Source organism: Ailuropoda melanoleuca, chromosome 10 (assembly GCF_002007445.2).
Source record: "Ailuropoda melanoleuca isolate Jingjing chromosome 10, ASM200744v2, whole genome shotgun sequence".
In the NCBI taxonomy this organism is placed as follows: Eukaryota; Metazoa; Chordata; class Mammalia; order Carnivora; family Ursidae; genus Ailuropoda; species Ailuropoda melanoleuca.
The window spans coordinates 35,006,833-35,021,273 of NC_048227.1; the positions used below are offsets into that span (position 1 = coordinate 35,006,833).

The 14,441-nt window shown below is 48.8% G+C and overlaps 1 protein-coding gene across 1 annotated transcript in view; it reads right to left on the minus strand.

Annotated features, from left to right (window-relative positions):
* C10H16orf96 (chromosome 10 C16orf96 homolog) overlaps positions 1-14,441 on the minus strand; it is a 43,937-nt gene that overhangs the window by 24,723 nt on the left and 4,773 nt on the right. Inside the window, exons 3-4 of the mRNA XM_019805251.2 lie at positions 8,496-9,301; positions 280-384 (exon numbers count right to left, since the gene is read on the minus strand). Coding sequence (XP_019660810.2) covers positions 280-384; positions 8,496-8,915 — 525 coding nt within the window. The 5' untranslated portion in view covers positions 8,916-9,301. The remainder of the gene's footprint in view (positions 1-279; positions 385-8,495; positions 9,302-14,441) is intronic.

Here is a 14,441-nt window from a genome sequence, read left to right on the forward strand (position 1 = left end):
TGGACTTTTTAGTAAATGAGATGCTAAATTCTCTTCTTTTGGCTAAGCCAGGATGAACTAGGTTTTCTGTCATCTACAAATGATGTCCTAACACAAAGGATGGAAGCCATGGAGAGTTTAGTGGGATGGGCCAAGTGGCTGGGCCATGTCAAACCCCTTCTCCTGCTGTCATAACTGTGTTCTTTCACTAAGAACAGGCTCCCTAGATATACCTTGTCACCCCAACCACCTGAGGTCCAAGCAGCATGGCCAGCATAGAGCATGCTGGAGAGGGTCTACCTTGTCTACTATGTTCTTCAGTCTGTCCACATCCTTCCTGAGAGTTTCAGTGGTGACCTTGAGTGCATAAATGTCAGTAAGCAAATCCTGCAGAGTCTTCATGGACTAAAGAGGAAGAAGAAGGGAAAATGTGAAGTTGGGTGTGGCTCAGCTCCACCACTGACTGGGATGGTAACTGCATCTTCCCAGGTTTTAGATTTCATAATCATAAAATGAGTATAAAAAATGTAATGATGAGGGACGCCTGGGTGGCTCAATCAGTTAAGCATCTGCTTTTGGCTTGGGTCATGATCCCAGGATCGAGTCCCTCATTGGGCTCCTTGCTCAGTGGGGAGCCTGCTTCTCTCTCTGCCTACTGTTCCCTCTGCTTGTGCACTCTCTCTCTCTCTCTCTCTCAAATAAATAAGTAAATTTTTTTTAAAAAATGTGATGATAAAAAAAAAGGGATGATGTATATGAAGGGCCCAGTGCATAGTTAGGCATTCAGCTAACAAAAGTAACAAAGAGCAAAAGGGCAAAAGTCCTTCTTATCAGTAATTACATTAACGTAAATGGGTTAAACATCCAGTTAAAAGGCAGACATTGGCAAAATGGATAAGAAAACATGATCCAACCTCATGCTGTCTACAAGAGACACAATGTATAGTCAAAGACACAAACAGGTCAAAACCAAAAAGACAATAAAAGATATACCATGCAAGCAGTAATCAAAAGGGAACTGGAGGGGCACCTGGGTGGCTCAGTGGGTTAAGCATCTGCTTTTGGCTCAGGTTATGATCCCAGGATCCTGGGATCGTCCCGCATCAGGTTCCTTGCTCATCAAGGAGTCTACTTATCTCTCTCCTACTGCCCCTCCCCCTGCTCATGCTCTCTCTCTCATTTACACACACTCTCTCTCTCAAATAAATAAAAATCTTTAAAAAAACCCCGTGAACTGGAAAGGCTATACCACTAATACCACTAATATTAAATAAAATAGACTCTAAGACAAAATTTGTTGCTAGAGACACAGGGGACATTTATAATGATAAGATGATCCATCCAGGAAAATATAATAATTATAAACATACATGCACCTAAAACATAGCCCCACAATATATGAAACAAAAATGGACAGAACTGAAAGAAGAAAAAGGCAATTCAACAAGAATAGTTAGAGACTTCGATACCCCATTTTCAATAATGAATAAAACAACTAGATAGAAGATCAGCAAGGACATAGATTTGCACAACATTGTTTTTTTAAAAGATTTTATTTATTTATTTATTTGAGAGACATAAAGTGAGAGAGAGGGGCACCTGGGTGGCTCAGTCGCTTAAGCGTCTGCCTTCAGCCCAGGTGGTGATCCCAGGACACCCCTCCCTCTCTCTCTCTCTGTCAAATAAATAAATAAAATCTTAAAAAAAAAAAACCCGAAAGCAAGAGAGAGAACACAGGCAGGGGAAGGGGCAGAGGGAGAGGCAGAAGCAGACTCCCTGCTGATTAGGGAGCCCGATGCAGGGCCCAATCTCAGAACCCCAAGATCATGACCTGGGCCAAAGTCAGACACTTAACCGGCTGAGCCACCCAGGCGCCCCTAGATTTGCACAACATTATAAACCAATTAGACATAACAGACATCTACAGAACACTCCATTCAACAATGGCAGAATACACATTCTTCTCAAGCACATACAGAACATTCTATAGGACACACCTTATGCTAGTCTATAAAACAAGTCTCAATACATTTTATTTTATTTTTTTTTAAAGATTTTATTTATTTATTCGACAGAGATAGAGACAGCCAGCGAGAGAGGGAACACAAGCAGGGGGAGTGGGAGAGGAAGAAGCAGGCTCATAGCAGAAGAGCCTGATGTGGGGGCTCGATCCCATAACGCCGGGATCACGCCCTGAGCCGAAGGCAGACGCTCAACCGCTGTGTCACCCAGGCGCCCCTCAATACATTTTAAAAGGACTGAAATCATTCAAAATTGTACTCAGACCACGATGGATTTAAATAAAAAATCAACAACAGAGGAAACTATTGGAAATTCACAAATAAATGGAAATAAACAACTCTCTCCCAAATAACCAATAGGTCAAAGAAGGGATCACCAAGGAAATTAAAAGAAAAAAACACTTTGAGATGAATTAAAATGAAAATATAACACACCAGAACTTACAGGATGCAGCTAAAGCTAACTTTAAGACACCGGAAAAAAACAGAGCAAACTAAACCCAAAACAAGGAGAAAAATGAAAGCAATAAAGAGTGAAATGAAATTAACAAAAGAGAGAACAGAGAAAGAAGAGAGGAAATCAATGAAGCTACAAGCTGGTTCTTTGAAAACATCAACGAGGTTAGCAGATCTTTAGTGAGACTGACCAGGAAAAAAAGGGAAGAATCAGAAATGCAGGAGGGAACATTACTATTGACCCTACGGAAATAAAAAGACTTATGAAGGAATCCTATCAACAATTGTAGGCCAACAAATTAGTTCAGGTGGATGAAATGGACAAATTCCTAGAAAGACACAAACTACCAACACTGACTCAAGAAGAAATAGAAAATCTGAATAGACCCAAGACAAATGAAGACATTGAAACAGGAGTAGTAGTAGTAATAATAATAATAATAATAATAATAAAAAATACCACAAAGAGAGGCCCAGGCCCAGGTGGCTTCACCAAGGACTTCTATTAAGCATTTATTTTTTTAAAAAGATTTTATTTATTTATTTGCCAGAGAGAGAGCGCATGACAGCGAGCGAGAGCACAAGCAGCGGGAGCGGCAGGCAGAGGGAGAAGCAGGGAGCTTCCTGCTAAGCAGGGAGCCCCATGTGGGACTCGATCCCAGGACCCTGGGATCATGACCTGAGCCAAAGGCAGACGTTTAACTGACTGAGCCACCCAGGCATCCCTAACATTTTATTTTTAAGTAATCTTTACATCCAACGTGGGGCCCAAACTTACAACCCCAAGATCAAGAGTCACCTGCTCTCCAAACTGAGCCAGCCAGGTGCCCCTTCTATCACAAATTTAAAGGAGAATTAATACTAATTCTTCACAGGCTTTTCAAAAAAATAGCAGAATTCCAAACTTATTCCATGAGGCCAGTATCACCCTGATACCAAAATGAGACAAAGACATCATAAGAAAACTAGAATATAGATGCAAAAATCCTCAAAATACTAGAAAACTGAATCCAGTAACAAATAAGACAAACAACCCAATTAAAATGGGCGAATATCTGAATAGGCATTCCTCCGAAGATAATATTCAAACAGCCAATAACCACATGAGAAGATGCTCAACATTATTAGTCATCAGGGAAACACAAATCAAAACCACAATGAGATAACACTTCATACCCACAAGGACGGTTAGAATCAAAAGTCAGATAATAATGAGGAGGCGGAGAAATTGGAACCTTCCAGACACCGCTGGTGGGAACGAAAATTGGTGTGGCCATTTTAGGAAACGGTGTGGCAGTTCTTCCTAAGATTGAACACAGAATTACCAAATGACCCAGCAAGTCTATTCCTAGGTATATATCCAGAAGAAATGAAAACATCAGTCCACAAACTTGTATAGGAGTATTTATAGCAGCATTATTCGTAATAGCCAGAAGTGGGAACGACCCAAGTGTCAATCAAAGGGCAGATGGATAAGCAAAACGTGATATATTCATAATATGGATTATTACTCAGCCATAGAAAGGAATGAAGTACTATTCCAGAAAGATGAACCTCAGAAATGTGATGTTAAGTAAAATAATCCAAACAGAGGTGACTGGGGGGCTCAGTGGGTTGAGGATCTGCCTTCAGCTCAGGTCATGATCCCCGGGTCCTGGGATTGAGTCCTGCATCGGGCTCCTTGCTCAGTGGGGAGTTTGCTTCTCCGTCTGCCTGCCACACTCCCTGCTATGCTGTGCTCTCCTTCTCTCTCTCTCCCCCCCTTCTGACAAATAAATAAATTTTTTTAAGAAAATTTACAAATCACACACATGGCATCATAGATCCACAATTGTAAATAACTCTTTTTAAAGAGTTATTTATTTTAGAGAGAGAGAAAGTGTGCGTGCACATGCGTGTACAAGCAAGGTGGGGGGCAGAGGGAGAGAGTCCTCACGCAGACTCCCCGCTGAGCATGGAGCCCAACTCAGGACACAGTCCCAGCACCATGAGATCATGACCTGAGCCAAAACCAAGGGCCGGCCACTCCACCAACTGAGCCACCCAGACGCCCCATATATAAAGAACTCTTACAACTCAACAATAGAATGACAACCCAGTGAAAACTGGGCAAATAATCTGAATAGACATTTCTCCAAAGAAGAGATACAAATGGCTGCTAGGCACAAGAAAAGATGCTCAACACAATTAGTCACCAGGGAAATGCAAATCAAAACCACAATAAGATACACTTCATACCCACAAGGGGGCTAGAATCAGAGACAGACACTAAGAAGTGTGGGTGAGGAGGTGGAGAAATTGGAGCCCTCACATGCTGTTGGTGTGAACGCAAAATGGTGCAGCTGCTTTGAAACAGGCTGGCGGTTCCTCAAACTTGAAACGCAGTGATCATACGATCCAGCAATTCCACGACGAGGTATACGCCCAGGAGAAATGAGAACATACGTCCACAGGAAAACGTGTACCCCACTGTTCACAGGGGCCACGACTCCTAACAGCCTGCAAGCGGAAACAGCCAAATGTTCACCAACGGATAAACGAAAGTAGTCTATCCATCTAGCGGAATAGCGTTTGGCGATGATAAGAATCAAGTGCTGCTCATGTGACAGCGTGGATAAAACTTGAAGGCGTCACGGTAAGTGCAAAAGTGGGGTTCAAGGAGGAGCAGGAAGAATGATAGCTAATGGTTAAGGGTTTTTTGGGGCGCTGTTGAAAATGTCTTAAAATTGATTGTAATAGTTGCAGAAATCTGTGAATATACTAAAATCCCTGAACTGTACACTTAAAATTTTTTTAAGTAGACTCCATGCCCAACGTGGGGCTTGAACTCACAACCCTGAGATCAAGAGTCACACACTCTCCAGACTGAGTCAGCCAGGCGCTCCTGAACCATACCCTTTAAATGGATGACTATTCTGGTATGCACACAAATATATGTATGAATACATTTCAACAAAGCTGTAAAAAAAATAGCATTTTTGTCTTAGAAAAAATTGGGGGAAGTTCAACACAGTCTGTTGGATGGGTGTTTGGGAGTTAATTGTGTTGGGAGTGGGGGCACCAGGGTGGCTCAGTCATTAAGCGTCTGCCTTTGATTCAGGTCATGATCCTGGGCTCCTGGGATCGAGCCCCACATTGGGCTCCCTGCTCAGTGGGGAGCCTGCTTCTCCCTCTCCCTCTCCCCCCTGCTTGTGCTCTCTCTCTCTCTCTCTCTCAAATAAATAAATAAATAAAATCCTTAAAATAAATAAATAAAACTCTGGTTCTAGGCAGGGCCTGGGAGCCATAGGCAGAACCTGGGAGCCGCAGGCGGGGCCTGGGAGCCTGCAATTCTGGGAGAGCTCCGCAGGTGGGGCTGGTGCTCCAACAGGCTCGGGAAGCCCTGGATCCGAGTCTCCCGAGGGGGCTTCGGGGACAGGTGCATACTGTGAGCAAGGGAGCTCAGTTTTCCTTGCTCAGCAGTTCTCGACAGGGCGAGTGGGTCCCCCAGCAGGCAACTGGCAAAGTCTGCAGACGGTTTGGTGGTCACCACTAGGGGTCGCTCCTGGCACCTGGAGGGTGCAGGCCACGGAAGCCGCCCACCACCCCCCAGGACACAACACAGTCCTCACCACAGACAATTATCTGTAAGGGTGAGGGACACTGCAACCTCAGGCCGTCTAGTAAGGACTTGGTTCAGTGCCCGAGCCCCAGATCTGGCGGTATGCTAACCATGCCTGTGGAGAGTCACAAACCTTTCTGGAGCCCCCTTGTTGCTGGCCCGTTTTCTGGGAACCATTCACCCCGTCTGGGGTGGTGCTAGGACTGGCAGGCTAGTCTTTCCCCACTTTGGCCCCTCAAACCTTGACAGGTGTTTGTAAAGGACGGCAGAGGACACTAACCCGGTCAGCCCCAGAGGAAGAGGGGTCAGGGGCAAGTAAGGTGACCTGGACATCGACATGACATTTGGTCTGCCAGCCTGACTGGCTGGTTGGTGCAGACACTTAGCTAAGCAGCTTGCACCATCCCAGAGCCAGCTACCATGGCAACCCCCTTGAAGGGGTGGGGCTGGGAGGCGGTCATTGTGGTAACCCCTGGCAACCTCAGCCAGGCCTGGAGTTGGAGGGGGGACACATTCTCTAATCCTGGGTGCTCAAACACTCCTCTGAGGGCTGCAGACCCGTGTCCAAGCCTGTCCGCCAGCCCCCTTCGTGGGCGGACTGGGTCACTCTGGGTACCGTGCATTCTAGAAGCATCCACCATCAAGGCAGGCCCAGGGTCAGGCTGCTCCAACACTGTGTCCACGTTCCCAGCCTCCAAGGCCTCTGTAACCTGAACTCGCCCACCCACGCAGGCCTTTTTGGTCTAGCGACAATTCCTGTCTTCAAGTCTGTCTTGTCTGACATGAGCTGTGTGGCCACTCTAGCTCTCTGCTGACTGCCTCCTGCAAGGAATATATTTTTTCTATCCTTTTACTTTCAACCTATTTGTCTTTGAATCTAGAATGTGTCTCTTGTAGAAGGTATAGTTAGATTGTTTTTTTTTTCTTTTAATCAGTTCTGCCACTCTCTGCTCTGTGTGTGTGTGTGCGCGCGTGTGTGTAACACGAAGAATTCAGTGGCATTCAGTACATTCGCAAGGTTGGCAACTGCCACCACTATCTAGTTTCCGAACATTTTCGTCACTCTGAAGAGAAACGCCGTACCCATCAGCAGTCACTCCCACAGCCCCCACCTCCTAGCCCCTGGCAAATGCCAATCCACTTTCTTTTATTTTTTTATTTATTTTTATTTTTAAAGATTTTTTTATTTGACAGAGATAGAGACAGCCAGCAAGAGAGGGAACACAAGCAGGGAGAGTGGGAGAGGAAGAAGCAGGCTCATAGCAGAGGAGCCTGATATGGGGCTCGATCCCAGAACAACGGGATCACGCCCTGAGCCGAAGGCAGATGCTTAACCGCTGTACCACCCAGGCGCCCCGCCAATCCACTTTCTATCACTACCGATATCCCTGTTCTTGATGTTTCATAGAAACAGAAGCATGCAGTATGTGGTCCTGTGTGGCTGGCTGCTTCACTGAGCACCTGATTTAACATTGGTCCATGTTGCCTTGCCTCTCAGCCCACCTTGGCCAGACTGCACCCTCTCCCTGTCCCTCAGGGCTCCGGTGCCTGACTTCACTAAGGTCCCGGTCATCCCAGTTTCCCTGCTCAGTTCTAGTCTCTGGATAATACTAACAGTGACCGCTGATTGGATGCCCAGAATACCTCCAGCTCTGTGCTGAGCACTTCCCACACATTATCTTGTTTAGTATCAATCTCGAGGCAATCCTGGGAGGAGGAAACCAGGATCATCCCCCAACCGTTCCAGTGGGTAAGTAACAGCACGCTCAGCACTCCACACTTATGCCTTTCACCGACTCTCTTGGCCCAGGTTTGCACCAGCTCCCCATTTTCTGACACTGTGTGACCCCGAGGGATTAACCTCTCAGTGCTTCAGTTCCTCACCTGTAAGCCGGGGATCATAACTGCACCTGTCTCACAGAGGTGCTGTGAAGATCAAAGGGGCTAACAGACCTAAGCTTCTGGCTCACCTGGAGCATGGTGAGTGCTCCTTCTAGTGGCTTCCCTGGGGAGGGAGCCAAACAGAGCCTGGAGGGTGAAGGGGACAGTGAAGAGATGAGGGAACTAGGGAATGGCGGAAATTTGGTGTTTCCAAACTTTTTTCATCACTGCAAATGGAGACCTCATAACCACTAGGCTATCTTCTTCCCCCATCTCCTCCTTCCCCCAAACCCCTGGCAACCACCAGTCTGCTTTCTGTCTCTATGGATTTGCCTGTTTCATACAAATGGAATGTGTAACCTTTTGTGTCTGGCTTCTTTCCTCAACACTTGACAAAGGATGCAGGCCTGGAGCTTTGGCTCTGCCTGACTCCAAAGCCCCACTCCTGCCCCAGTGTTTGGGGACAGCCCATCACAAGGGGCATAAGGGAATAAGGGGTGAGATGCCCGGAAGGAGAGCAAGGAGGGCAGGAAGCTTCTGGAGGCCAGGTGGTTTACCTTTGCCGTGGCCTCTTCATTGCCCTCCACCATCTTCCGGAGCTTTATCAGGTGCCACAGGTCCTGGGCGGGCTGGCCCTTGCCCTGGCTGCCCTCCAGCAACTGGGAAGTGGAGGGCAGGTCCTGCAGCACGGCCAGCTGGCTCTCCATCTTGTCTATGCGGCTCACCACATGGTCAAAGACATTGCTGAGCCTCTTCATGGGGCTGAGGACGGGCTGGGCGTCTGCTTCCCGGGGCATGAACACTACTGGTGAGGTTTGGAGAAAGTCCTCATCTCCCGAGAGGACCTTCTTGAGCTCGGCCATGTGGATGTGCTCCAGGATGCCCTGAAGCAGGAGGTGCAGGGCCTTGAAGTTCACCACCCCGCACTGCGGGATGGCGATGTTGACCAGCTCGGAGAAGGTGAGCGAGAAGCTCATCCTGCAGGGAGGCTCTGCAGGGCTGGGCGGCTGGGCGTCTTTGGGGACAAGGGGTGGCTTTCAGGGAACCCACGAGCTGTGCAGACAGGTCCTCAGAGGCCCCGGGAGGCTGTAGGTCATGGCGGTCGGAGAGAAAATGGCCTCTGTCCGGTGGAGCTCAGATGAGAGCCTCTGGTTGCTAGGACACCAAAGAACATGGGCGAGCCGGCGTGCTTCTGAGAGCCCGGAGTGGGGCAGGGTGGGTGCGCAATTAGAAGCTGCTGGCTGTTCGAACAGACGGACGGTCAGCCTTTCAGTTCAAGCCCTTCAGTTACAGAAGACCAATGACCCCTTCCAAGAAGCACGCAGTGAAGGTGATGGGGAGGCAGCAAGCTCCTCGGAAGCCTCTAGAATTGGGACAGGGGAGAGTTCTTGGAGTTAGGAAAGCCTGGGTTTTGAGAAAAGAAGATGTAGAGAAAAGAGTCTGAAGAGCGAAGCTGGTCTCAAATGCCCCACAGGTGTTCGGGTTTGTGGTGGGGGTGGGGGAAAAAGAGGAAGAGGCAGCTGGCTTCCCACAGGTCTGAACGCTGCATGGCCCTGCCCACCGAGGGGCACCCATGAGAACGGCCTTGCCAAATCTTGCTCTGTTCTCCCCTAGAGCCGGGGCTCATGAACACCCCAGTGCCCCGAGGACAGAGCTGTGAGCCAGCTGCCACAGGACCGGGAAACCGCTTGGGCCCCCATGTGGTTAGGCCGCGCTTGTGTCAATTCTTGGACAAGAAAACGGCAGCCTGCTCATCCTGGTCTCTGAGGGAAGTCTGCAGGGAAGGTCCTTGGTTTAACCCCTGGAGCACGGTCTCCTGGCCCGCCCCATTGTTCCGGGCATGATACATGCTGCTTATATATAGTGCATGGCCAGAGCCCTGCTCAGGGGTGTTGTTGGCTAAGGGACAATCTCCCCCAGCTTTTCCCACAGAAAGTGGAGCACCTGTCCACTGTGGGTTTATGGAGATGGATGCATGACTCTTTCTCAACACCTACGTGACCTTGTGCAAATGACTTAACCACTCTGAGTCTCAGCTTCCCTGCCTGCTAAATTGGAAATAAAACCTTCCATGTGAGGTTGCGGCAGGGAGGGGCACTGTGTGTGCGTGCGCACGCACACGCCTGTGTCTGTGCACACAGAAACAAGACATGTGAAGTGCCAGGCCACTATGACTCAAAAGAATTCTTTTCCCCCAGAACTGACCTGATACCCCACTCCTGCCAATGATTGTGGCCATTGGAGAAAGAGCCCAGGAGACTCGTTATAAATTTAATGGAAGTGTATTTTCAGGGATGTTGTTTGCTAATTACATGTTCTTGACCTGACATCAGCAAATGCTTCTGCTAAGGCCATTACTACTCTAGCCACAAAAGCTAGTTCTTTCGGGAACAGGGCACTCGTGTTGGGACTCTCCACGCTACCACAGCCACTACTCTCCAGACACACCGGCCTGCTTTGAAAGAATTGCTTAATTACATTAAAGGAATTTGCTCACCTCAAGAGACAATAAATAAATAAATAAATAAATAAATAAATAAATAAATAAAATGACAACAATAACAGCAACAAGAAAACACATAAAGACCCACTCCTGGTGTGAGAAACGGTACTTATATCCCCAGTTCAGTCTGGATCCCACTTGGATACTCTTTTTTTTTTTTTTTTGGTAACAGTTTTATTGAGATATAATTCCCACACCATACAATCCACCCATTTAAAGTATACAATCCAGTAACTTGTAGTGTATCACACAACTGGGCACCCATCACTGCAGTCAACGTCCACACATCACCCTAACAAGAAACGCTGAACCCATTAGCGCGTGCTCCCCATTCCCCCCCCCCCCCCCCCAGCGCCTGGCATTCATTAACCTACTTTCTGTCTCTACGGATTTGCCTACTCTGGACATTTTGTATAAATGAAATCAAATCATTTGTGGCCTTTTGTAACTGGTTTCTTGCACCGGCATCATGGTTTCAAGATTCATCCCCATTGTGGCAGGTGTCAATACTTCCTTCCTTTTTATAGTTGAGTCATATTCCACTGTATGGATAGACCAGTTTTTAATCCATCTTCGGATGGATATTTGGGCCAATTCTACCTTTTCACTATTGTGGGTAATGCTGTTACAAACAGTAGTGTACAAGCCTTCAGTTACTTGGTATTGATGGCTAGGTGCAGAACTGCTGGGTCAGACGGCGAGTCTGTGTTAACACTTTGAGGAACTGTCAGACTGTCTTCCACAGTGGCTACAGTATTTTACATTCCCACCCCCAGCTATGGAGGTTCCCATTTCTCTCCATCATCATCAACACTTGTGATTGCCCATCCTTGTCATCAGAGCTGCGGTGGGTGTTGGATACTCCTTGCTATGTGGCCATCAGGCATCAGGCTTATAGCCACTTGCCATACGTTCACTTATCCTGGGCATCAGGATGGTTGTTCGAGATTTTCAGATGTTTCACATGACCATGCCTCCAGTGGACCACGTTTCCCTGAAAATAACGCCCAGAAACCTTGGAAAAGATGCAAGCACAGGCTAGCCGGGGCGGCTCCCAGGGGAACGAGCTCTCTCTCTTCAAGCACACCACGCCAACTGTGGTGCCCACGCAGGGGCGAGTGGACGGAGGACCTTTCCCATCCCAAGCTTGTCTCTGACCCTAGCAGATGTTATAGACAACACAACTGCCATCCCAGCGAACCATCCCAGCGAACCGTACATCCACGAGCAGGTCGTGTAGCCCTGGATTTCTTGTTGTCAACCCAGGGGGAGCTGATGCTCAGACATTCTTGCTGCACCTATGTACACGCTATGTAAACACGATGGGTCAAGTAGAACAGTTTGTGACTAGGCTTTAAAAGGAAAAACCACCTGGCTCTCTAGGGAGAGCCAGCTGCACTCTGGGGCAGGTTTTCACAGCCTGGGTTTGGCGATTGAGGCCCCAGTCTTTAGAATCTGGTACCAGAGCCAGGAGCCAGGTTTGTTTCTGATAATGACCTGTGTGGCAGGTGGCTGGTGGATTCTGTGCATCTTCAGTGCAGCAACGATCTGGTGACTGGTGAGAGGCGGGAACAATTCACTCTGCAGGACGGCAGGAGGGAGGGTGTGACCCGAGCCCAGCTGCGATGCCGTTCTCTGAACCAGCTCCTGACCAGCCACAGCTGGCCACGGCAAAGCTCTGGATACTGGAGACTAAGGTTCTGAGGAATGACTGTGGATGCCTCTGGCTACCTGGGGTGTGGAGGGAGAGAAAAGCAGCCCCTTAATGGGGAACTGGCCTGGTGCTGTGGGCCCTGGGGCTGCTGGGAGGGCCTTGGTATGCTCCTATGGACACAAACAACTTCATGGAATGCCAGCCCGACAGGGCAGCTCTGCCCCCGTCATGGGCTGACACAAAATAGGACCAGCCTCGATCATGTCTGAACTCAAATAAAAACAAGAACACTGTTCAGACCACAACCATGACCAGACAGCCCCCTATCCTGGCTAATATGAGTGACCATTGCTTCTTGACCCACTAGACTGTTAGTGCTCCTTCACTCCTCTTGCCTTCTAGACGTGATTGACTGAAAGACCCAATCACAGAATTACCTCTGCTTCCTAACAGCACCAATCCAAAACACTCCCCCGTTACCTGATGCGGACCCCAATGCTGGAAGCCCTTCTGATTTAACCCCCCATACATGCCTGTGGGTTTCTCAATTTAAGGGCCACCCTGACATCTCTGAGCCTCCCAGGGGGCTCCTGAGTCCCCGACACTCAACAGATGTGACCCCCCCCACCACCATTGTTGGGAAAGCCTCCCCACCCAGCCAGTTCTTCCACCAGCCAGACCAGCCACACTCCACCCTGTCCTCAGTCTGGGGGGGCTTTGCTTTTCCTGCTAGCCTGCAAGCCAATAACATCCTTCTGCAGGAGGCACCCCATCCCATCATTATAAACGGCAGCCCACAGCTCTTGCTGGTTCACTCTGTTGCTGACTGCAACACCGAGTAGCCCCACGTGGTAAGCAGTGTCCTCCTTCCCCTGGCCATGAGTCTATGTGACTAATAATTGCTGTCGATCTCACCTGGCTAGCACTGGGTGTCACACTATTGAGGACGGGGTGGGGGGGTCACCCCTGTGGTGAAGAGGAGGTAATCAGAACGTCAGTTGTGCGGGGTCTCCCTTGTGGCAACAAGGCAATGAGCCCAACTGCACTCAACACAGTTGAGGGGCGGAGGAGCAGATCCTGCAAACTTAATGAAAAACCTTGCAGTAGGCAGAACTCTGTGGATTTTGGAAGCGCAGGCAAGGGATTGACGAGCTGTATTATGGCAAAACCATGAGCAAGACTTTCCTCAGTGGGCAAGGGACCCTGAGGGGAAATGAGTAGGTTAGCACAGAAACAAGGCTGGAGAGGGGGGCACAGGGCCAGACCAGGGGCTCCCCACGGGCCTTACGAAAAAGTTTGAGTGCCAGCATTCAAAGTAGTTCCTGGTCACTGGGGTAAGTGGGTGTAACACGGTGTGGGTGTGGCTAAGGGGTGTAATGGTTCTTTGTCACTTGGGGGGATGCTCAGCATCCGAAACCATCCCTGTATTGGGGGGGGGGAAGCCTCTACTTGAGGAGTCCTGGTGGGAGGCGGCGTGCTGCTTACTGGCTCCCCAGATCACTGTGACGTGAGGGCAGGGGCACGTCGTTGGTTTTGGTCGCTCCCGGGGCCCAGGGTGTGTGTGTTCCTCTGGGCTCTAAGAGAGTGAAGCTACCAAATCAGCCCAGGTTGCAACAGTTCGGAGAGCTGGAAACGCACCTCAAAGAGCCCAACCTTGTCTCAGGCCTTTGAGAGACGGCCACGAGCTGACCACAGAGATACCGGTATGTTTCCCTGCACCTGGCACTGGGCCTGGCACTTCGTTCTCTTCTTCAACCAATATTTACTGAGCACCTACTCTGTGCCAGATGCTGCTCTTAATTACGGAGGAGACCACAGCGAGCAGGTCTGGGGAGGCCACTGATCTCAGAGCTTGCCCGCTAGCGGGAGAAATGCTGGTATTTTACAACAAAGAAATAAATTAACGTCAGGCAGGGACAGGAGTTAGAAACATAACAAAACAGGAGAAAACGAGAGTGAGGGATGGGCACCAATTTAATCGGGCTGGTGGGGCAGCCAGCCTCCAACAACCCCCACACCCCCGGCAAAGACACGCCATGTGGCCCCTCCCACACGACACCAACAACCCTGTAAGTATACACCGGTGTATAGTGGGTACAATGTATGCATGTATACCGCCAATCCACACCGATGGACATACCTGCATTCACTCATTTCACGTTACGGAATGGCAAGATTTGGGAAAGTTGTGTGTGTGGCAGGTGATTTGATGCCACCAAGTCAAAACAGTTGTGATAAAATGCAAAAAATAAAATAAAACAAAGCCAACTTCCATTACACATATGTTGGTATGCTCAAAGGTGTCCCACATTTCTCTGAGGCTCTGTTCAATTTTTTTTTATTCCA